The sequence below is a fragment of the Scleropages formosus genome, chromosome 1 (genome assembly GCF_900964775.1).
Source record: "Scleropages formosus chromosome 1, fSclFor1.1, whole genome shotgun sequence".
NCBI classification, from domain to species: Eukaryota; Metazoa; Chordata; class Actinopteri; order Osteoglossiformes; family Osteoglossidae; genus Scleropages; species Scleropages formosus.
Window position 1 is genome coordinate 44,909,049 of NC_041806.1, and position 23,402 is coordinate 44,932,450.

Below are 23,402 nucleotides of genomic sequence, written 5' to 3' on the forward strand. Positions count from 1 at the left end.
TACAGTTTGTTTTTTTTTTTTTTTTTTTTGTTAAAACAACTTCAATCTCATTTTATTTCATGCTTTAAAAAAATTAATTTCAATGTCAAATGAGACAAAACGCAGATTTTTGGCTGATTTTCTCTGAGACCTCTGTTGTTTTACTTGAGCAAACTGTATTCTCTATTTTTCAGTGCAGAAAAAGGAAGATCTGTGGTAGAGGGTTGCTGTTCTGATACAATACAGTCACTCTCTGTCCTGTATAACTCACAGAGCCATTGTTTGTAACTGATCACAGGGATTGCCAATGGAGTATAAATTATTAATAGTAACTAATCTACACAGTTTGCCAAATGCAGAAATGTTGTTGCAACAAATTCGGTTAAAAGGTGGCATGGGAGGGGGGATATTGATCGGTCAGTATTCGCTGATTGACTGAAGTTCTTGGTCAGTTGTATAACATGAATACTTCCATAAAAACATGCAGCTAATGTATTGGATTGCTTTTTTTTTTTTCTGAACCTTTTTCTTTATGTTGAACAAAATATGTTGTAAACATACCTGGAATATTGTATCTATAAATCAAATAAATAACTATAATAAGATGAATATTTCCCCATTGATTGAGAAAAAATAAACACAAAGAAATAAAAAATACCGTGTATATTAGCACCTGTGGTTATTGTAATAAACTGACCCTGTTCATCAAATTGCACAGTTGCTTGTACAAGTCATTTGTACTTGTGCCCAGGGAAGCTGGTAGTGTAGTAGTAGGAGCTGCTGCCTTAGGACGTAAAAGGTCAAAGGTTTGAATCTCACCTCTGGCTGTAGCATCCTTGAGCAACGTACTTACCGCGAATGGCTCCAATAACATTATCCGGCCAAACGAATGGATGAATAATTGTAGGTCGATTAACACCGTAAGTCACTTTGGAGAAAAACATTAGCTAAATAAATAAATGTACAAGACCTTCACTTCCCGGTACAGGGGTTAGGGAATGTTCAGGATTCCCATCATCCTCCTTTGCAGCCCTTAACTTTATTTATTTAAAATGAAAAGAAATTAGAAACTAAATCAAAACTTGAGGTCAAATAAATTATGCAAATAAAAAGTGACATACCTGTGTTCAAAGGGGATATAGGCGGACATTAAAACCCAGATGAAGAACAATTTTTCTGTTACTGCTCACATCCATTCCGCTCTGCTCTTGAAACTCTATCCGAAGACATCCTATATTCTGAAACACCTGTTTGTGAAAATGCGTGGGACATAAAACCCCAGCTGTTACACTGTCAGTGCCAAAGGAATTACATTACAGTTTTTCTTATTTTTTTGCCTTGGTTACAGTCTGACTGGTTTCAGGTAGATAGAAAGAGCCGTTTAACTGTTGTCCTTCGATAAAATCTGGCAAGTCACACAAGCTGCAGAACGTCTACGATGAAATATTTTCAGCCTTTCGTACATTTACATGATACTGGTCCAAAGTGATTCAGAGAAACAGCCCGGACTGAGCACTTTGCACAGGTGTATAATGGTTTAGGACCATCTGTAACTTGCAGGTCCGTAAATTTGAAATGCCACTCATAAGATGTTAAAACCATTTTCCATTTCAAGTTTATGGTTTACGGACATCAAAAAGATAGGAATAAAAGCCTGGTGATATTGTTGTCCCCTACAAGGTGAAAGCAGCCTTATGACAGTAATATTACTTAGAATGGCAGGAAGGGAAGAGAGAACAGTGCCTTAAAAATGCTCTGCTGATTAGTTACATTCCCCCAACCCCTCACTACCAAAGTCATTTCACGTTTCCATTAAACAATGCTCCAGGCACTTAAATTGAAACGCACTTTAGCGACAAAATTCCCATTTAATCTTTTAACAAATTTCCTGTTCAGTCAATCTGCATACTCTGCCCTGACATTTACACAAGCTGTGATTTAATTTTATTAAAACACCTTTCTTTTTGCGTATGAAGGTGCCACTCAGTCCAATGTTTTCCCACAATATTCATTTGTACAAATTTCCATTTCTGCTTTTCAGATGCAGAAAACTCAGCGTTCATTGGACCTTCATCAGTACTGCATTTAATTCCACCTGAATGGGATCCGCTTGGTTTACAGTCTGAGGGAGGGGTTGGGTGTGTTGGGCAAGCCCTTTCTCCATCTACATGCTTTTAATCCTTCTGCCTCATCTTCCTCCTGCCCACATCCATAATTGTAAGAGACGAAGCAGGAGACAGGAGATGCAGTCGCCCGTAGCTGTGGGCTTTTATTTGCTAGACAGCGGAGAAGGACGGAGATGGGAAAGGGGAGCGGGGAACAGGTAGGGAAGGGCTTCGTGCAGGCTGGGAGAGTAGGGTCGATCGGGGCGAGGGCTTCGTGTCAGGGAACGGGTCGGCGGTCATCTCGGTGCGGTTCTCCTCCTTGGTCTCTTCCTCCTACTGCCAGGCACCGGGGAAGAAATAGGGGATGAAATCGGGGATGAAATCGGGGATGAAATTAACCCCAGCTGTGGTTGCTTTAATCCTGTCTCCGCCCCCTCCCCGGGCAGCCTTGGCGTGCTACAATAATCTATAGAACAAGGGCCCTTGAATTGCTTAAGCTTAATTCTCCCTGAGTCTCCACGGAGATAAGTACCATAATCTGAGAGGGAGGTGGCCCTGCCCCGCAGTTCCCAGACCGGGCCACCAGTGATGCTGTGGGACAAAATTGTCATGATGAGTCGACATGCCCGTATGCTGCCTAAGTGGGTCAGTCGGAGCAGGAAGGTAGAGCATCACGCTTTACGTCACCATATGACATGGCATCATCAGCAATAGCAAGAAGAGACTGCAGATATTAGTCTGGAAATAGGTGCTGGGGGGATGCTGGTTAGGGCCACCCAGTAGCACTGTGGTTTGAGCTGCCTTCGGTGTCAAATGTTGTAGGTTCAAACTCCAATTCCTGCTGCGGTACCCCTGAGCAAGGTCTTTACCCTGACGTGCCCTTGTAAAAACTACCCGCCTCTGTAAATGGGTAAATAATTGTCGATACCTTTACATTGTGAGCTCCTTTGAGAAAAGCATCAGCTCTACGAATAAATGCCGTTAAACACTTTTTTGCATATTTAACACCCTGTTGACAGTCATCTCCTCTAGCCCAAGTGTGAACGGGAAACTAACTATATTTTGCATTTGGAACAGGTACCTTGATAAGCAGTTTGTGTGGAGAGTCATGTTTGTTCCATCCCCACTGTGTGTCAGTTCTGTCCTTGTGCTGGGTTAGGGACGCTTGCGGGAGGCTGTGTGACTCACTGGGTTGTTGTGTTGGGCACAGGGGGCAGGGTGTTGGACAAATTCCCTGGCAACGGCTTGTAAGACAGCGGTGGCTGACGGGCTCCGAACGCAGACGTCCGCTCAGCCAACGTGAATCCCTCGAGGTCGCGCACGCAGGCCGAAACGTGGAGGAATTACAGCGATTTCCATCCGTGATCACCTGCAGTCTAATTGTGCAGCTATACAGCAGATCCTGTACGTATCACACATCTTCCTGCTTCAAGCAGCCGGAAAGCTGCTTACTTACTCTTCAAATCACGCATCTTCCTCGGGGGTACAGTAGCCAGGCTCCTCCTGAGGCTTGAGGTTTGAATCTGTAACCCACTTTTCACAAACCCATTTCCTTGATGGCTGTGCTACCACCTTCCCCTAAGGATTGCTGGATGCATGCGGCGGGAGATCGCATCGCACGGCGACGGGAAGAGGGTCCGGTGCTGGATGCGGTTGCTTCTCTTTGAGCTACAAAGGAAGGCCTCGGCTTTTTGTTGGGGTGAGGAAGCAAGGAAGTGCTTCACAGGGAACGGCATGTGGGGGAGAATCAGGCAGACAGAGACAAGCGATAAGCCTGCTGGGATTTTTTTTTTTTTTTTTTTTTTTCCGTATTATCCCCGTACAGCCACCAGCTGGCTGCGAGTCTCTGTGGTTCTGCTTTCCTAGGGACGTGGGCCTGGGGACTTTCCTGGATCGTGTTCCAGACCATCGGTTCCCGCTCTCTAAACAAGATCTCAGTAATGTGAAGCATGGCCAGCAATTACATCCATCTCTGTCCCCTACTCACCTCCACAACATGCTGCGCTTCTTTTTCATCTACGTTGTCACTAAGATCAGTGTGTGGTACGCGCTCTTTCATCTGACGCCTCTACGGAATAAGGGATGTCCCTCAGTCACACGCAGCAGCAGGCACAACTATGTATTTGCTGCTCGTCTTCATAATGTAAAACGCAGGCAATTTAAATTTTACACATCACTAGTTAACACAGCATGATATGAGCTGCAACAGTTCTGTTCCAGTAGCTGTTTATACAAGAGCAGGATATGAAACTACAACCTCTGAATGGAGAACAGGAGGATCAGGACTGCATTCGTTCCAGGAGAGGCCCACAGCTCACAGACATCAGCGTAGAAAATGCTCTGACGTGTCAAAAGATCAAGAAAAAATTATGAAAAAAACGTTTAAAGTGGTGTCAATATTTATTTGTTTTTTATTGTCTGCTTGTTTAAATTACATAATTTAGCAAGTCCTTTTTAAATGACATTTACACATAAACACTGGCCAGTGGGGGGAACCTCCCCTCCGGCTCTGAAACTGCGGGAGGATCCTCCCGGACCGCCCGTACAGACATCCACGGGGTCACGCCTCGATTTTGTGTCGCTATATACAATACAAAGTGACAGAAGACAGAAATAATCGGCCTAACTAAGAGCAAAGCAAGCATACGTGAGAAAATAATAATAATACTAAATGAAGGTAATATTGCCGAGAAGAAAAACACACACCAAGTAATTCGACATTTGGGTGCCTTTGGTTAACACTGAGAAAAGTATTTCAACTAGCCATAACAAGCCCTCCACAAAAAAAAAAAAAAAAAAAAACATTCTGAAGGCTTTAACAGCATTTCTCATTTCAGATGGCTGTTAGGAGTCCGCGACCCACCCCACTGTTGCGTGGTCTGCGAGGGAACGCTCGGCACGAAAGGAATCACAGAACCTTTTCCGATAGCCTAAAAACAGGAGACTGTAACGCATTTAACTCATTAAATAATACTTTCAAATCAGGCCAAGATCTCCTCTAAGACACATATCGTCTCCGGAATCACCGAAACATCCGTCTTTTATATACTCCCTGGATTTAGTTATTCATAGCGTCTGTATATCAGCCGCCTTTTAATAGGTCACTGCTCTGACTGTAATAATACAGCACGACTGCGTAACACTGACTACATAGTATAGCACCTTTCCAGCCCAAAGCAACGAGAAAAGGGGCTTTGCCATTTCAGCGCAACCGTCCAGTCGGTAAATGCAAGATGACATTTTGCGCACCGCTCTTGGTTCTGACAGTAAAAGACCTTAACCAGCCAGTTCTTGGCAGCTTCCACCGAGCCAAACTTTGTGACATGACTGCAGCGCCGTGTCAGCGCCGGGAGGCTCGGAGAGCCGAGTCGCAACGGAAAGTACAGCGGCAGGCCGAAAGCTAACACACCGCCACGACGAAGGAGAGCTGCAGAAAATAACCGTTCACGAGTCTCGGAGAGGGGTGCAATGTCGACGGGTGTGACGCCAAAGAAGAAACACCTGTGGTACCCTCCACCGCCCCAACACGATCCTACCGAAACATCGCTTACGCTTCAATTTACGTAGCTCAACGGCACAAAGCAACACGCCAAGAAATACTATTTATAGCTATATATTCAGCTTTTGAGTAACATTACCTTTGCACACTATCCATGCCCTGCTCCGTACAACAAGCTGTGTGGTCAAACAGCTCGGTCGTCTGGTGTACGGTTACGGTATTCGAGTGCATACATCCAACATCGGCACCGGAGCTAGCTGCTTGGGTTGCATTAAATAGCCGCATTCTGATCGCGTCCCAGTTTGAATTTAATTTTACAGCGGGCACATCCCAATACGCTTCCTGCAGTGGTGTCGGTGGCGTTCAAGCATAAGGCCAGCCGTCCCATCACACGTTTACACCTTGCGGGCCTTTCGCCCCTCTACGAGAAAAAAGCATGTTCCATTTGGCTGTAGATCCTTAAATAACTTAAATAAGGTAGCACGCAGTCAGATGTGTCGGACTGCACAGGTTAAGCTGGCAAATGAATACGCACATAAATACTTTTCATTTCCTGCAAAAAGTAATTAAGTATGAGGATGAAAACATCCTATTGTTGTTTAATTGCATGAAATTGTACACCAAACAAAAGAAAAAAAAACACTCTCTGCAAACTATAGACAAGCCATGTATTGTGGACTGGCATTATTTTTTAAAAGATGATAAAATGCAAGTTTGGTATCTTCTGATGAAAATCACTCCCTCTGAAAAAAATGCGTCAACCTCCAAGCCCCCAAGTGTAAAGGGATGTTTGCTCCGAGATGGAAAAAAACCTGAATTACGCTCTGATTTCCACCAGTTGAACAGAGATCAACCCCGTGGATCTCAGTCAATGATACCTGCAGTTTGGGACAAAAAGGTGACTGTGTTCAACATTGCAACTTAAATTTGCAGAAACCCATTCCTCAGTGTCACAGTCTAAAGATGCTGAGTTTTATAGTATATTATATTATATTAGAACAATTTCAGCCCAACTTACTTGCTGCTTTATCTTTTTGTTGGTATCATAAATCAGAAGCTGCACGTTTTTATTAAGCCAAAATGTCACGCACCTCTTGCTCCTTTCTGGATGCTTTCCCTTCATCCTAAACATCATTCACGAAAAAATCTCACAATGAATACACACAGAATATTCACATCAGTCCTCGCGTGTGTCCCTCACGCACCAGCGTCCAGGCGTGGAGATCGGAAGTGTATTTACAGCTTAAAATTGGCACTTGACAATAAACTACAGAATCACCGACTACGCCTCCTCCTCATCCTCCTCTTCCTCTCCTGATCCTCAGTCCGTGATCTCAAAGCTCGCCACCATCACGATTCCTTTCAAGACTCCAGCTCTGCGCCGAAACCACTCTCGTTTTCGAGGGAACGTTTTTAAGGGAACATGATGCATCCTTTCTCCACGGTTCAGGTTCGATGTTCCTGCTAGTCCAGAGAAAGCAGAGGCTGGATGTTCTCCTCCTCGCTGTTCAGCTTCTCAGGCCTCTTCAGCACCCCGGGCTCGACCACGGACTGGGACCTGTACGGATTAATAAAATACGGCACGCATCAGGGCCGCCCGAGCACCGAAAAATGTGCTATCGCAGAGACAGGCTCTCTTCCACTGGGCCAGACCCAACTCTGAGAATAATGATTTGGAGGAAACATCACCGGTGCGCCTGTGTGTGTTGTGAATTTTCTCCTGGGAAAGAACGGTGGATCCTAATTGAATTGGTGAGCTGCCGCAGAGGAACGCGCCGGCACGCACGCACATACACGCGAAGTTACACACACAAACTTAAAGAAACACATGCAAATCGTCCCTCGTTAAATCATACCCCCTGCTTTGACACGCAGTATCCAGCGGCAGGTCGTGAGGGCAGGGACTCTGGCTAAAAAAAAATAAACACGTCAAACTCGGACAGCGCATTGACCTAGATTTGATTTATGCCTCTATTAGACATGTAAGCTGCTTTGGGAGCGCCAAACCAACATTCATCACACATTAATCTGGGACAGTGCGGTCTCTGGGGAAACACGAGGGCGCACGTTTATACACGGCTCGCCATGACGACTCCGAATGACCGAACATTAAGGAAAACTCAGCCATCCTTGACCTGTGGGGAAAAAAATGCTAAGTTCATACTGACACACATCTGCAGCACAATTAATTCCAACTGTAGCACTTTGAAATTCAAGAACTGCACTGTCAGAGTCTGAGAAGCTTAAATTCACGTTCGGAATAACAAATTCCGGAAGCTCTGCAGACAAGGGGAAACCTGTCTCAATACTAGAGCTATGTACAATTAATAACTGAACTAATGCTTTTCTCCAAAGCAGTTTACAATGTTATGGTACAGTGCAATGATTTACCTAGTTTTACTTTAACACCACCATTAATACTTCTCTCTCTCATCAGTCTCAGATGGAATTCCTCATCAGCTAATATACCTGCAATAAGACCTCTCTTGGGGAGACAAACAGCAACACATGGGTATAATATCACAAACACTGTAATTCTGATCTTATAAAGACGGTGGGGAGTGATGACGTTTTTTCCCCAATAACTAGCAAGGACAGCAATAGCTGATCAGTCCCTGATTGGACCCGATCAATTCCTACACCCTAAGAAGAAGGTTGCACTCCTCCTTCTCTGGCCATTCGTTTGTTCTACTACCGAGGGTCCAGTATCGATAGCCTGTCAGTTCTCAGTTTTGGCCCTGATGTGGTGGACTGAGTTCCTACACACCCTCACAGCTGCTGAATCCCTCCAAAGATTCAAGAAGTGACTCAAAATCCATCTCACATTCATACCAATGTCTCTCCAGATCTCCTGACAGCTAGGTATATTAGTCCAACATCGTCTCTCATGATTATCTATGTATTTGTTATTTGAATTTGACTTCAATAGGCAGCTACTTGAGTGATGTGAATCAGTGAAATGGTGGTATCACACAAAAAATTTTGCTTTAAAACTTGTGTGTTTGTATGTAAGGGTCTCAGTCTGTTGTGAAACGTATTTTTGTTTACTCTATGTTGTGTTTATTTGGAGTAATTTGATAAATTCATTAATGTAAATGTAAATTCCGTGTGTTTATTTTTTGTGAGATAATGCTACCTGCATAATTTTTTTTTTATTGTTTGGCAACTTTGACCAAAATGTGAACAATTTATAGGATCAACATGCAAATGAGATACCGTGGGATTACCCGTGGTTTCAGAGTGTGATTGTGTTTCGGTTTGCATTCACCCCAGAAAAATCAAATTTAATGGAAGTCATTAGAAGAGCAGAGACCTCAAGTCTGTTATGCATGAGGTGCAAAATTCCAGCTTTCGTGGTCAATCTCACGCTCACACGCGCATCTCATAAAAGCTCACACATCTGTGCCAGGACCACTGGGAATTAAATATTTTTTGAGAAAATGAATCACTAAAGTGGTGTTGAAGGTGTTTAGCTGTGACTTTCATCCACCGACAGCAGCTTGTTCCCAGCAACCTGGTTTAACTGTTCCCTCACAAGGCTATCCTTCTACTCAGTTTCTAGCATTGGAACTCCCAAAATTTGCCATCATTCAAACAACTTAGTTGCTTGAGATGCGAGGGGCCCCAATTTGTAGATGTAAACGTCATTTGTGTCTTTTGCACCAAGACTGCAGCTTAAATTTTTGCTGAAGGTGACAATTTCATACCTATTTTTTAAGCACAGGAAGGAAGTAACCTGAGGGCTCAGCAGTTGGCCTATTTAAAGGAGAACATTGTCCAAACGTTATCATCATCCCACATTCTGGAGCTATCTCTGAGTGTTATTGGGCACTTTGCTCCTGGGCCTTCACATTCATTTCAGTTGAGATTATTCCTATAAATCTGGACCAAATGACAGAGTTGATCACTTAACTGAATATAATTATGTGACTTCTTGGAACTCTAAACTTCTTTTCAAAATAAGTTCACGCCAGCTTTGTTGTGAAACAAGGGAGCCACTGTCTTGAGAGGTCCAGCTCAAAGTCACCGATGTTGCCAAGAACGTTTAGCACCAGTAGATCGCGTTTAAGTATAGAACATACTATTAAAAGAGTGTACAAGACAATAAAAAAGAGGCTGATGGGTCTGTTCCAGCGGTACCTCCCGGAGACATAACTGACCTCTTCATGGTTTTGGGTGACAGGTCCTTCTCCAGGTCCTTCACAGACAGGGTGTAGGACTCAGGGCTGTACTCAGGCTCCTCGTCATAGGCATGGTCCAGCAGCGTCCGTGCCCAGGTGCCCATGTCATAAGGTGGCAGCATGCCGCCGAGCTCTGATGGCAGGATCTCAGGCTGGATGAGCTGGTGCAAGCTGTTCAGATTGTTCCCGTGCATGAATATCTACAAGAGACAGCAGGCAAATGTACTGTGGATTAAAGGCTAATGCCGTATTTTTCATTCATTCCTTAGGCTTTGCATCCCACAAAAAAAAGATATCAAAATGAATATATTTAAATAAATTTCAACCCAGGCTACACAACTTGACATAGACATATAAAGATATTTATATCCATGATAGAATTTGTTAATAAATGACTGGGTTGTACATCAAAAAAAAAGAGATAACCGCTGGAAACAGGTGAAAAGACACACGAAGCCATTGTTCCTCTCACCCGTTTTCTTGTTTTGTCCTTCAGGAAGGGCCGTATGACCGTGTACAAAGCATGGATGTACCAGGGCTGATTGACAAAGTGTATCCCACCAAAACGGGCGGGAAAGCTGTCCTGAGAAGAGGAGAGAAGCAGAATTTCATAATCAGAGCCATACTGGATTGTTCCACATTTGCATGTCTCAGTGAAAATGAATACCTGCTTTTATTACACCACATTACATGGACCTGAACTTCAATGGGTTACAGTAGTAGAAGAAAAACCAAAGGTGTCTTTTATCCCTTTGGAATATGATGTGCTATTATCATCTGGCAATTTCAGAGATTTTCCACTACGTCCCGGTGTTCAATGAGCGGCCGTGTTCTCGTCCTTCTTGCCCTGCCTTCTGTATCTGAATCAATCAGCAAAGTTATTTTTTTCATTATAGGTAGTGGTGAGGTTGTGTGAAAACAGAAAGTAATTCCTCTCCCAGGAGGTGGCCTGCTTTCTCGGTGAGTACAAAGAAAACGCGCAATTTATAAAAAATGTATGCCGGAAAAACGTTCAAAAAATCGCTCAAGGGGAAAGTAAGGCACAGATGGAGAGGGAAATCACTGAAACAGCCATTTGGGTGCTTTGAGTAACAAACGTCAAGTTCTGGACTTTGGTAAAACTTGAGAAATGAGAGCAAGCAAACCAAGGTTAAGATTCATCACATCTGTTTGACTTTGATAAAATCATTTACGTGCCTTTACATGACAGGACCAGTACAGGTAATTACGGCTTCAGGGGGCTGTTATTATAATTTATCATTTAATTTCCACGTTTCTCCAAGGCACTTAGATATGTGCAACTTACCATTACTTATATTTACATAGCTGGGTAACTATTAGCACAGTAATTTGCAGTAAGTACATTGATGAAGGGTTCTACAGCAGTAACAGGGATTCAAACCCAGGACCTCAGACAGCAAGGCAAGGGATCTAATCGTAATACTAAATGTTGCCCTCAGTTCAGAAGGTGACCCTTGTCTCTGTTATGCACTGCAACAGCAGTATCATGGAAGCGCTGCTCGAGCTGGAGACTCCCAAGACGTTGAAAGCTGAACAAGTGAATGTTCTCTGGCAAATTCTTTCCTTTCTGATCATCTGTCTTGCTTTGCATGTTTCTGCAGCTGCATATTTCAAGGGCAGAGGTTTTCAGTCACTTCTTGAGGCGGAACTACCAGTCGTCAACGAAAGGAGACCGGATCCTCGGAAGGGGCTGTTCTACTGCGAGGCCCCCAGCTGGGATTTGTTCATTAGAGAGTGGCAGCCAAAGGCCTTCAACACCTCAACATCCAGCAGTGAGTGTCAGTTCGCAGATCAGAGGGGGCAGAGAAACCGGGGAGTCTCCGCATTGGCCTTTTGATGGGTGGAATGGCATTGAGACAGCATATTTGTTAGCTTCTCAGGGAATATTGTTCTTCTGCAACGGAATCAATGAACGTGCAACTGGCCACGTTGCCGTTCTCTTCCCTATGAGCGCTGGAAGAGTTATGGGTCGGGTTCTCCATCTGAAAGTTAAATGCTATGACAATCCATACAGTATTTATGAGAACAGCATGGCGTGCCTGGGGTGGTTTGCAGCTGCGATACAGCTCACGTCAGTGTGCTCCGCCATCTAATTGGGCAGACCCTTCCCCCAGGTCTTGTTCAAATGAACGTGAAAATGAAATTTACAGTGACCTGCTTCACCTCCTTGGCCTCATGGAATGCTCCGAGTGGTGAGGTTGCACAGCCGCTTCGAGAATCCCTCACCCCGAGGTCACTCATCCACCCACTGGTACCAGACAAATAGTTTGGTCTCTGGATGTAATACGAATGATGTCCGGCTTCTAGTCACGATCAAGTGGGGGGGGTGTGTGACACCACAATGCCTGGATCCCACTATCCTTCAGACCCGCTAAATTGCCTCCTTTTTGTGCACAAAACAAAAGACTCACTTTTTTATAGTGCACCTCAACCCAGAAAACATGACGCCCTTCTCATCGCTCTAGCAGGAATTAACAACTATTAATCAGTGCTAAATTGAGCGAACTCTATCGAGACAGTTTGGCCGTTGTCAGCTGTTGATGCGCTGAACGCCACTCTGGTCCAGAACGTGGTTTAAATGTAAATCCCTAAGTACGACCCAGAGATTCCTCCTCGCTGAGAGCTTCCAGCAGGCACACGGCTGGTGGGCAGGCAGATGGGCGCGGACACATCAGGCAAACATCCGAAATCCACAGTAAAAATCACTAAATCCAGAGAGATGTGCACTGCATTCGTCTGTGGGCCTTTTTTTCACAGCCTTGGTTACTTCAGGCAAAATTTACACTTGAGCGGCTGTTAAAGCGTCGATTAACAAATGGAACTGGGACATATGATAAAAGTCACATTGCCTTATCTCTTAATAAACTCCATCACCGCATCATCACCATCATCACTGGCACATGACACCCAGCTCAAAGCAGAAAGAAGCAGTAGATAATACAGATCAGTTAATGCTTTCAAATACTGACGGTTGTGAGGGGTCCTGTCACTTAGTTCTCGACTGTAACGTTACCTTACTCGACGTCTGCTTCCTTTAAATATTACGTCACTCCATTAGTTACAGCATGGATAGTCAAATTTATGATCTTCATCATGTCAACATGAGACTAAATCTAAGGACCCGAAGGTGTACGATGCATCCATCACAGGACTGTGAACTTCTTCCAATGTAAAAATAGCATTGAATTTTAAACATTTTAACATTTGATTTCTGGGGTACATTTTTCTCCATTTTATAGGCTTATCAAGAACAAAAATGAGCAGGATGGATTCCCATCCAAAGACAGTCATGCTTGGAAAAGTTGGAGGGAAAAGAAAAAGAGGACAGGCAGCAACAAGATGGATGGACTCAATCACAGCAACAACGGATACAGCCCTTTCAACACTAGGACAGGACATTCTGGGCGCCCTCTGTGAAGCCATTAAGAGTGGACGTTGACTCGACTGCATTTGACAACCTGGATATGCATTTGTCGTGTGGGGTAGATGCTTGCGTGTATTGTATGGAGACCTCATTTCAATCCAGGCTTGCTAGGTACATGTGCATAATGATAATATCATTAAAATAATGAGCCATTTCTACATATCATGGTTTTGCACACAGTTATTGCGAAACCTGATCCTGGTACAAATTTAGACACCAGCAGAAATAAGGTTATCACCAGCCATCACATGCTTCAGCGGCAGATGATGCGGATAGCTGTGCTAACTTTAAAGCTCAGCTGTTCATCTTGTAGGAATTCTTCACTTCATATATTTCAATAACCTTCTACATTTTGTCGAGAGTTCTTGTCAAAGGCCATTGATGGAGGATGACTGCTGCGAGGAAGAAAATGAAAAATATATATTTCCATTTGCTACAGTCCCTGTCAGGATACAGCTCACAGCTCAGATAGTACCTTATTACGGACCTCTTTCGTCTGGGATCCTGATAAGGTAAGGCACAATTCTCATGAGCTCAAACTTTTCTAAAGTCACACAAAACACCCTTTGACTTCCATGCTGACTGTTTCCTGGGGGTTCTTTCGGACCACAAACTCAGACGCCATGATCCTCACACTGGGGCCCAATACATTCCAAAGACATTTCAGAAGCTGGAAGTATTAAACTGTGATTGTGCATTTGTGTGAATGCTTAACATTCTGTCTTGGTTTAGAGTCCTCTAGCGGGTTCATACCTGCTGTTGAACCCTCATTTGGGACACAGGAACAGTGGGGTGGTGGGGGTTGCTGAGAATATTTACATTTATATGAGGATCAGTATTTATTCATTTCGCTGACACTTTTCTCCAAACCAATTTACAATGATTGACCCATTTATACAGATTTTTTTTTGGGGGGGGGGGGGCAGAGTAAGTACCTTTCTTAAAGGTACTACAGCAAGGGGCCTGTGAGCTCTAAATCCAAAGGAGGGAGTTCTAACCACTACACCACTTGCTGCCAGTGGTGAGTCTGCATTTATATACATTGTATAGAACCAGCGAGGGTGCGGTGGCGCAGTGGCGCAGTGGGTTGAACCGCAGTCCTGCTCTCCGGTGGGTCTGGGGTTCGAGTCCTGCTTGGGGTGCCTTGCGATGGACTGGCGTCCCATCCTGGGTGTGTCCCCTCCCCTTCTGGCCTTATGCCCTGTGTTACCGGGTAGGCTCCGGTTCCCCGTGACCCTGTAGGGGACAAGCGGTTCTGAAGATGTGTGTGTGTGTATATAACTGGGAGGTGGGTGTAGCCAGAGGGGTTTGATTTAATACTTCAGAAATTTAATCTGAACTTTCATGGTGATGCAGTGGCAGAGTGAGTAGTGCTGCTGTCTCATAGCACCTGGGTGGTGTGAGAGGCCATGGGTTTGATCCCTGTTCAGTCTGTGTGGCGTTTGCATGTTCTCCCTGTGTCTGTGTGAGTTTTGTTAGAGTGCTCTGGTTTCCTACCACAGTCCAAAGACATGCTGTTCAGGTTCACCCACAGTGTGTGTGAGTGACAGAGAGCCTGTGTGTGTTCCACTGATGTATGGATGAGTGACCCAGTTTAAGTAGTGTATCTAGTAGTGTAAGTCACCATGGTGAATAAGGTGTGTGGGCTGATAACACTACATAGGAAGTCCTATTGGAGAAAAGCATCTGCTAAATAAATAAATGCAAATGTTAACCTCTTGTTCCGAATTTTTGTTTTCACTCCAGTTACTGGGTTACTTGCATTGCTATTCCGCATGTGTTTTTGCTCAACAGGTAAAACTGGCACTGTGGTTTCAGCCAATATATGAGATATTTTCTCCAGCAATAACATTAAAAAGCAAAGCCAAGCCAGATGAGGGGTTTGCATTGCCTTATATGTGACTTCTCAAGGAGACGGTGGTGATAGAGGTAGCTGTGGTAATGGAGAGCAAAAGGAGGTCACGCCTCAGCCGCAAGCCCCACGTGACACCCAGCCTGCTTGGTCCTCGCTGCCCAGAAACACACCACCGTCTGTGTGTGCACGTGTGTGTGTGTGTGTGTGTGTGTGTCACCGCATGCCATTGCAGCTCCACTGCGATAGGACGTCGAAGATCTGCCAGCCACATACTTCAGGCAGACAAACAATTTGTGTAATTCCGGACCCGGGACCCAGATATGTCAGTCGACGTTTCTGCAGCCGAGCTGGCAGGCGGGCGGCCCCCTCCGGAGCCGCAGGCACCCAACCTCTGCATCCTGATGGGAGATTCAAGTGGCCGGACAGAAAATGTCAACATGTGGCACACGCAGGGCACTCTGAGGAGCACGATGCTACGTAACCGCGGTAGAAGAAAAAAGCATTTAACAAAACCGTTAGCATTCAAAAGCATCAGTACAATTATCTGAAAGAATATTGCTGATTGTACTGATAGTAGTTTTCCAGCACATAAAACATGTCCCAGGTCCTCATCAAAAATCCCAGAAATACAAACAAGTATGCAAACTAACTCCAAGTGTCATACGGGGCCGAGAGAACCGGGACAGCAGGATCCAAGTGCGGAGTCGTTCGTCTGGATTTAGGGGATAAGGCAAGTTCTCGGAGTCAGGGACAGGCGAATGGTCGGTTGACTGGCGGTCGGAGTCAGAGCTAGGATCCATGGGCGTGGTCGGAAACAAAGCGAAGGGACGAAAACTGGAAGATGAGAACGGAGAACAAGTGTTGAGTGTGCGCTGGACGTCACGAAGGAGGGCGGTTGTCTCCGACGAGATTCCGCAAAGGTATGGGAGCTGAGGAGGGTCTTTTAAAGGGTGGGCAGTCAGTCAGGTGCTGGACCAGAGTCAGGTGCTGTTGGTTGAGTTGTGGACATTGATGTGACAACAAGTGAAGGAATAAACCTGAAAAATGCTCTGCAGAGGCTTTTTTGATGGAACAAGTCAAAGAAAATCTCTTTAAAAAGAACAATTTCTTGGTCAAAATACTTCTTTTATGACGCTTGTAACGTGAGTTCGGTTCATTCGCTGCAGGTATCAGTAAGCGAAACTCCATCATTCTCAGATTTTTCCGAATCGTTGAAGGACTGGTAAGAAAGGAAAAAGAGCAGAAAGACCACGGACGAGCCAACCTGCCGCGAGCCTACATGCCCAGGGACACAACCAAAAGCACACCCCACTGGAAGCTCCTCCCGAAGCCTGGCATATCAAGGGCAAATATTCTAAACAGCTGACATGTTTTATGAAACCCTGCTCTGCATTCAAATTTGACCTTCAATCAGTTGCAGCCAGATGTCGATGGACCGAAATGGAACATTTTATAAGAGCCCTTGAGCTAAACATTTCTCACGAATGTAGTTTGATCTGTTTATTCATTCAAAGCATCCAACTCCACAGGAATTGACATTAAGGCCTCCTATGCATTAATGCACACAGTAGGTGCACTCACTATACTCTGCAATAAACGGACCGACGAGTCAGTAGCACATCAGTATGGCCACAGCTGTTCCCCTTTGCTTTATGTGCTTTTTACAAGGAAAATGTGCCAGAAAATAATTTAATTTAAATACAGTGAGAGGTAGACCCGTTTATTCTTTAAATATGACCTGATTTCAAGATCCTAAATAAATGGGCAAGTTTTCGGCAAAGAGCAGGCGAATGAACGATACATTCTGAGTCCAGGATCATAACAGAGCTGTAAACACAAAGAAAATAGAAAGGGACGAGGTCTTGAAAGGCCGCTTTTTAAAAGCGGTGCTTCTTACGTGTTGAGACTGGTCTGTGAACCGATGCTTTTCCTAGCTCATGCAGCCCATCTGGAGAGCGCATAGCATGGCGGTTGGATAGGTTGCCAGGGAAACCTGTGGCGGGGTGGGATGGGGGAGATCGGCCAGCCGCGATTGGCCACCGAGCGTGGGCTACTTCCCGAGACGAGGAGAGAGAGACAAAAGACACCTCCAAGACCCAGGGAGAAGCGCATCGGTTTTAAATAACAAAACCCTGCGCAGAGAACACCATTTGCATTTCCTTAGCGAGGCCGATAATCGATTTCGCCTTTCATGTCCCACTGACAGGTAATGCATGTTAATGTTCCGCGGCAGACTGTTTGGAGAGGCTCTGAAGTATCTGTAAGTAGAGCTAATTGTTGGGAAAAGCACCTTAACTGGAAAAAAGCCGTATGCTTGTGGAAGCCAATAAAAAAGTGATGCAAACACTCTAGGAAAGAGTTTTGTCTGCGTGCGTTACACTGCCTGTTCGTATTACTCTGTTTTTCTTCCTTCCTCTGTACTCAGCAGGTCCCCCCGCCCGTGGTTAAAAACAATGACTAGTACGTAGACACGGCTAACTCTTCATCATACTGACCCGCTGTTGGAAGGGAAATGTCTGATGGTGGCTCTCACAGGCTTTGTCTGTCACCCCATGAATGGAACGCAGTTTGGTAGCGGCCAGTGATCACGACCCCCTACATCAGACTTACAAGGAGCTTAGGGGAGATCTTATCTACTCAGGTGTTGGGTTAAAAAAAAATGATGTAATGCAGTGCTGGGATTCGAGTCTGGATTTTGAGAACCACAGATAAAGCGGGTGTTGGGAGGGCACAACAAAGCAGAAGAATACGGCAGATCTGGATGAACTTCCTCCTGGAAAAGATGGACCAACGAGCACAGGCCGTGCACAGGGAGCCTCTCTATTGCCAGGACCCCAGCTCTCCCCAAGACCCCCAGCATAGTTGCTACTCCCACCCATCATTTCTTCAAAAAAGCACAGCACTTACAGCCTTTAAATGTCTCCTGGATGTAACCCAGTTAGAAACTGAACCTTCAGCCCTCCAGTCTTATTGTTAAACTGGAACACCTTTGCATGATTCAAACCCCACACTTGTGTAATCGCATTATCACTTTAACATTTGTGCAGCTATGGTCTAAGTAGCATAATCACACCTTTCAGAGCCACTGACCACTGGCATAAATATATCTGAGCTACAAGTAATGACACGTTCTGAACTGCACGCACATGTGTTCCGGGTTCCTCGATGGTCCTTTAAATCCTCGGACTCCTCGCAAGCAGAGCCCCAAGTTCCCAAGTGAGCAATGTCTACTTTCAGGTTTGAACATGGTAAGTTACTGGCAGCAGTGTGGCATTATGGTTTAGTCGATGCTTTAGTCGTTAGAACTGTAATGCGAATCCATGGTTGCACTTCGCTTTAACCGGCCTGTCCGTAAGAATGGTACTTAAATTATGTAAATCACAGTTGTTACACAAACTGAGCATTCAGGGTGGAATACATGCAATCAGTACTGGTCATCTAAACATTAACCACTATTAACATATTTTACACTTGAGTGACTTATGACCAAGGGGGAGATGCAGTGGTGCAGCAGGTTTGGCTGGGTCCTGCTCTCTGGTGGGTCTGGGGTTTGAGTCCTGCTTGGGGTGCCTTGCGGTGGACTGGCATCCAGTCCTGGGTGTGTCCCCTCCCCCTCCAGTCCTGCACCCTGTGCTTCCAGGTTAGGCTCTGGTTTGCCACAACCCCATTCGGGACAAGCGGCTTCAGACAGTGCGTGTGATTTATGACCGCAGCCTTCTGACCATATTTTGAAAAACAATCTGCATGCATAATTAAGAGTCAGCTCTGCTTGCTATTTTTCTTTTAACATTTCAAAGGAGAAATCGCAGATATACTTTGACCACTCAACCCCCCTACACTTGAGAGAGGATTATTAATGATGTAAAGATTAATCTATGTCTGCAAAATCATTGAGTGTGCTTTTGTGATGTCAACTCCTTTTGAAATTCTAAGTGTAAAAACACTCTGATAGCCATTCCCATGTTGCATGAGGTACATTTGTATTGTGTTTGATAGAGATGCTTAACCCATCATATGTTTATACAATGAAAGCAACGGTTAAATGGATATAAATGGGGGTAAACACGGGGGGGGGGGGGGGCGCATGCATAACCATAAATCTCCCTCAGCAGTGTGCCTCTTCACCACGTCAGTGGGAGTTTACTCATGCTCAGAAAAACAAAATCACGCCTTCGAATGAGTAACAGCAGACAACTTTTCATTTCATGTGAAAAGCCACAAAGAGAATAATAAAATATCAGGGAGTTAAAAATAGATTCTCTTATAAACTCAAAGGACTTGCCAACCCCCCACAACCAAGTGTTCCTCCAACCACATAACATGCAAACAAAAAAAATAAAAGCTCAAAACATACAGACCTCCCCCCCTGCCGAGTACACTGTGACTGAACCCGCAGCACGAGGGAAACGGATCTGAGAAAGTCGAACTGCGGGGTGCCGCCCAGAATGGCGAACCGCACCTGTTACGATGAAGTGGCGCCTTCAAAGTCAGGACTGAACACTGAGGATGTAGTCTTGACCAAAGCACCCCGGCTAATACCTGTGTAACTACCTACCCATTTCAGTGGGATGCTACAAAATATTTTCTGATTGAATAGACAGAGCTATTGAAGGTAAATAGCTTATTATTTTATAATTTGCCCATTTCTTGGACCTCCTGCTCGGTAATTTAGCAGGTGGTTGAGTGGTTTGGGCCTATCACTTATAGAGTTCTCAGTGAAGGCATTTACCCCAAATTACCACAAACTGATATAGTAAGGATGTGGCGGGCTTGGCCGGTGTCCGCTGTGTGGCAGGTCTTGGGTTCGAGTCCTGCCTGGGGTGCCTTGTGACGGACTGGCGTTCTGTCGTGGGTTCGTCCCCTCCCCCTTTTGGCCTTGCACCCTATGTTACTGGGTAGGCTCCGGCTCGCTGCGACCCCGTTTGGGACAAGCGGTTCTTGACGTTGGTCGGTTGATATGGTAAGAACGCCATGCTGTCCTAACGAAATTGATTACCTAATGTTTTAGTTTGCCTCAGTTAAGGGTGTTTGATGAATAAAGGATGTTGATGATAATAATAATAAGAATAACCTACAAAAGGGAACATCAGCAAACTTCTTGCAGAACAACCCAAAAATGAAGAGATCACTCAAAGTATATTACCTGCAGGCCTTCAATGGCGAGTCGCAGCATGCTAGGCGTCAGCTTCGAAGCTTGCTTGAATGTGAAGTTGCTCCAGTCGATGATGAGCACAAAGCCGTTCACCTGGAGTTCTGGGTCTTCGATCATGGACTCCAGAGATAATAGAATGGCCCTCAGTATATCCACAAAGGTGTACCTAGATGGAGGTAAATGCAGGGAGAGCAATCAGGCCATGGAGTAGACATACAAAACCTGTCCATTCGCTAATGATCATAATATTGTTTTTAATATTCATCACACCTTCATCTACACTCCATGAAGGCAGCTACAACGCACACACTTTCTGAACTGCTTGTCCCATATGGGGTCACGGGGAACCAGATCCTACCCGGCAACTCAGGGCATAAGGCCAGAGGGGGAGGGGACACACCCAGGATGGGACACCAGTCCATCGCAAGGCACCCCAAGCGGGACTCGAACCCCAGACCCCCTGGAGAGTAGGACCCAGTCCAACCCACTGCACCACCGCACCCCCTATGCAGCTACAACACATTTATGTTTATTAATTTAGCTGATACTTTTCACTAAAGCAACTTACACTTATTTACCCTTTTATATAGCAGGGCAGTTCCAAACCTGTGACCTTTCCATCTATAGCCAGCAGCATTAACCACTACGCTAGTTGGCCCAATACATGGGTAAGGACTCCCTACTAAATGTGTAAGTCAGTGGAGCATCAGATAGCTACTAAATCAACAGATGTAGGGCCAGGAAGGATAGTGGGTGCACTCTTGTTAAACATCTAAAATCTTTTTATTCATTGACTTAGCAGTCACTTTTCCCCAAAGTCACTTGTAATGGAGTGCTTGTAAAGCTAAACTACTTACAATTAGTTTCTCATTTATACAGCAGGGTAATTTTTACCAAAAGGCTAGGGTGAAGAGGTCACTTAAGGAGACTTAAGCCAGAAGGGAAATTTTGAACCGGAGCCCTTGAATTGCAAAGCAACAGCTCTAACCACTAGACCACCCACTTCCACATATTCAGTGCTTTATGTAGTCAGTACCAGTCATATGCTAACCATTGTGCTTGAATATGATCCTAATTATATGTCTATGGCATCCCATTTAGTCTACAAAAAGAATTCAGATGCAATTAATCCAGACTGGACTTCATTTCCTTAAAGGCAATGATTGATTGAACAAATGAGCAGACACTTGGAGCTCTTCTGCATCCTGACATGCTGCATGCGGCACGCTGTCATGATATCATCTGCTGAAGGCCCACTTGCCTGTAGCACATATGCCAGCCAGCCACCGCGTCCTTCGCAAGAACGCCACTGTCATGAAGTCCAATGATAGGAAGCGCTTCAGATGTGAAACATTAAGCCCTTGACAGCATGTGTGACTCACGCACTTTAAGCAAATGAGGAGGAAGGCTAAAACTGTTGATTGATGACACTGCTTTCATCCTTTCATTCTGCAGCAGAGCCCCCCCGTAACCCTGGAGGAGCTTGTCGATGAGATCCAACTTTGAACACACGTACAGGTGTCTGGAGGAGAACGGAGAGCGCGTCTGCGTGTGCGGTGTCACCCGAGTTCATATACACCGGATGATGAGGTGTTCATAAAGCCCGACACTCATATGAACCCCATTTCCTGCCACAGTGCTAATTTAACTAGGCTGCACCATGATATATATTTGAAACTCCTGGAACCCGAATGTATCAAGACATACGTAACATGCAGAGTACTTGTAGTTCTGAAAGAAATGCGCATGGGTAATCAGTTACTCTACTTAAAAATTCTTCTTCTTATAATAATAATAATAATAATAATAATAATAATAATATGCAAGAAGTAAAGAAATAAAAATAACCATCTCCAAGGGTTACCTGCTCTGGTCCCAGTTTGCAGCAAAGAGGACCAGTATCTTCCTCCCATATCTGTCCAGGTTGGCCAGCACCCCCGGGAAGCCGTCCTTGAGAGCCTGCTTGATCCCGGGGTCCGTGGCTTTCAGGTTCTTGAACATGTCGAGGTTCTGCTGCCGGTACTCGAAGTACTGAGCCAGCAGCCTGAACGCCTCGAAGTGGTTGAACTTACGGGCTCGGAGGAACCTCAGAATGAAGGCGTCGTCCGTCCTGAGGAAGCCGATGTCGGGCCGAGTGATGATCATGTCCCGCACCTCCTGGATGTCCTGGTGCAGGGTGTCGGGGTTCTCCTTGAGCTCCACCTTGGCTTTCTCCAGGGTTTCGGGGGACAGTCCGGCTTGCAGATGAGTCATGGTCCCTTTGTTTCGGGTCTTGGGAAGTGGTAAAATGTGGAGCGCAATGCCCTACTGACTCCCCCCCCCCAACCACCACCACCACCTCCAACGAAGGGTCCACGACGATAAGCGCGTGACGCACCTAAGAACCTCCGCACTCTGAAGGTCTCGCGCAGCCCCCGTTTCGAGATCGTCCTGGGCATGAAACACTTTGAGACATCAATGAATCTAGTTTGCGGGCATCGCCATGTTCCTCTCTGCTTTGCCCGAACGCGTTTCGCGAATCCGTCGTCCGTCCATCACCCCTTCATCCATCATCCGTCCATCCATCCAAGCGCCGGGAAGCAGTGCGCCGCTGAGGCTCTCGAAAGCGCAGTGTGTGCGATCCAGCCCGCCGCATAAATGTCTGCGCGAATCTACGAGCGGGGCGGTTCATTAATCCATCCCCACCCAGACCGAGGACCCCGAAGTCGAAGAGCAGAGAGAGAGGATGGAGGGATCAGAGCATCCTACCATGGAGCGCGCGGGACAATGCGGCACCCTGCAGCATCTCATCTCATCTCATCTCATCTCCTCATCTCATCATCTCATCTCAGGGCAGAGGGAGCGCAGGGAAGCCGAACATCCTCCTCCTCCGCGCTCCTCTCTCATGCCGTCCCCACTGCGTGTGCGTGTGCATCTGCGTGTGCTGTGTGCGGTGTGCGGGGTGTGTGTGTGTGTGTGTGTGTGTGTGTGTGTGTGTTTTCAATACGGTCCGCGTCTCTTGATGCTCCTTCGATGCTGCGGTCTCCGTGGTGCTGATGTGAGTGACTCGAAGGCGTCATCCAGGCGTCACATAGCGGGGGAGGAGGAGGAGGAGGAGGAGGAGGGAGGACATCATCCCATCCCACCCAAACACCTGCCCCCCTCATCTCTCCCCCACCTGCTGCTCATCCATGTCATCATGGCTGC

The 23,402-nt window shown here is 45.6% G+C and overlaps 1 protein-coding gene across 1 annotated transcript; it reads right to left on the reverse strand.

The window, feature by feature from the left end:
* Positions 1–4,477: 4,477 nt before the first annotated feature.
* clvs2 (clavesin 2) lies at positions 4,478–23,177 on the reverse strand. The gene is made up of 5 exons (XM_018742530.2): positions 22,081–23,177; positions 20,208–20,382; positions 10,237–10,347; positions 9,744–9,964; positions 4,478–7,141 (listed from the first exon to the last, which is right to left on the reverse strand). The coding sequence occupies exons 1-5, from the start codon at positions 22,467–22,469 to the stop codon at positions 7,048–7,050; spliced, it is 990 nt and encodes a 329-aa protein (XP_018598046.1). The 5' UTR covers positions 22,470–23,177; the 3' UTR covers positions 4,478–7,047.
* Between the last annotated feature and the right edge of the window lie 225 nt (positions 23,178–23,402).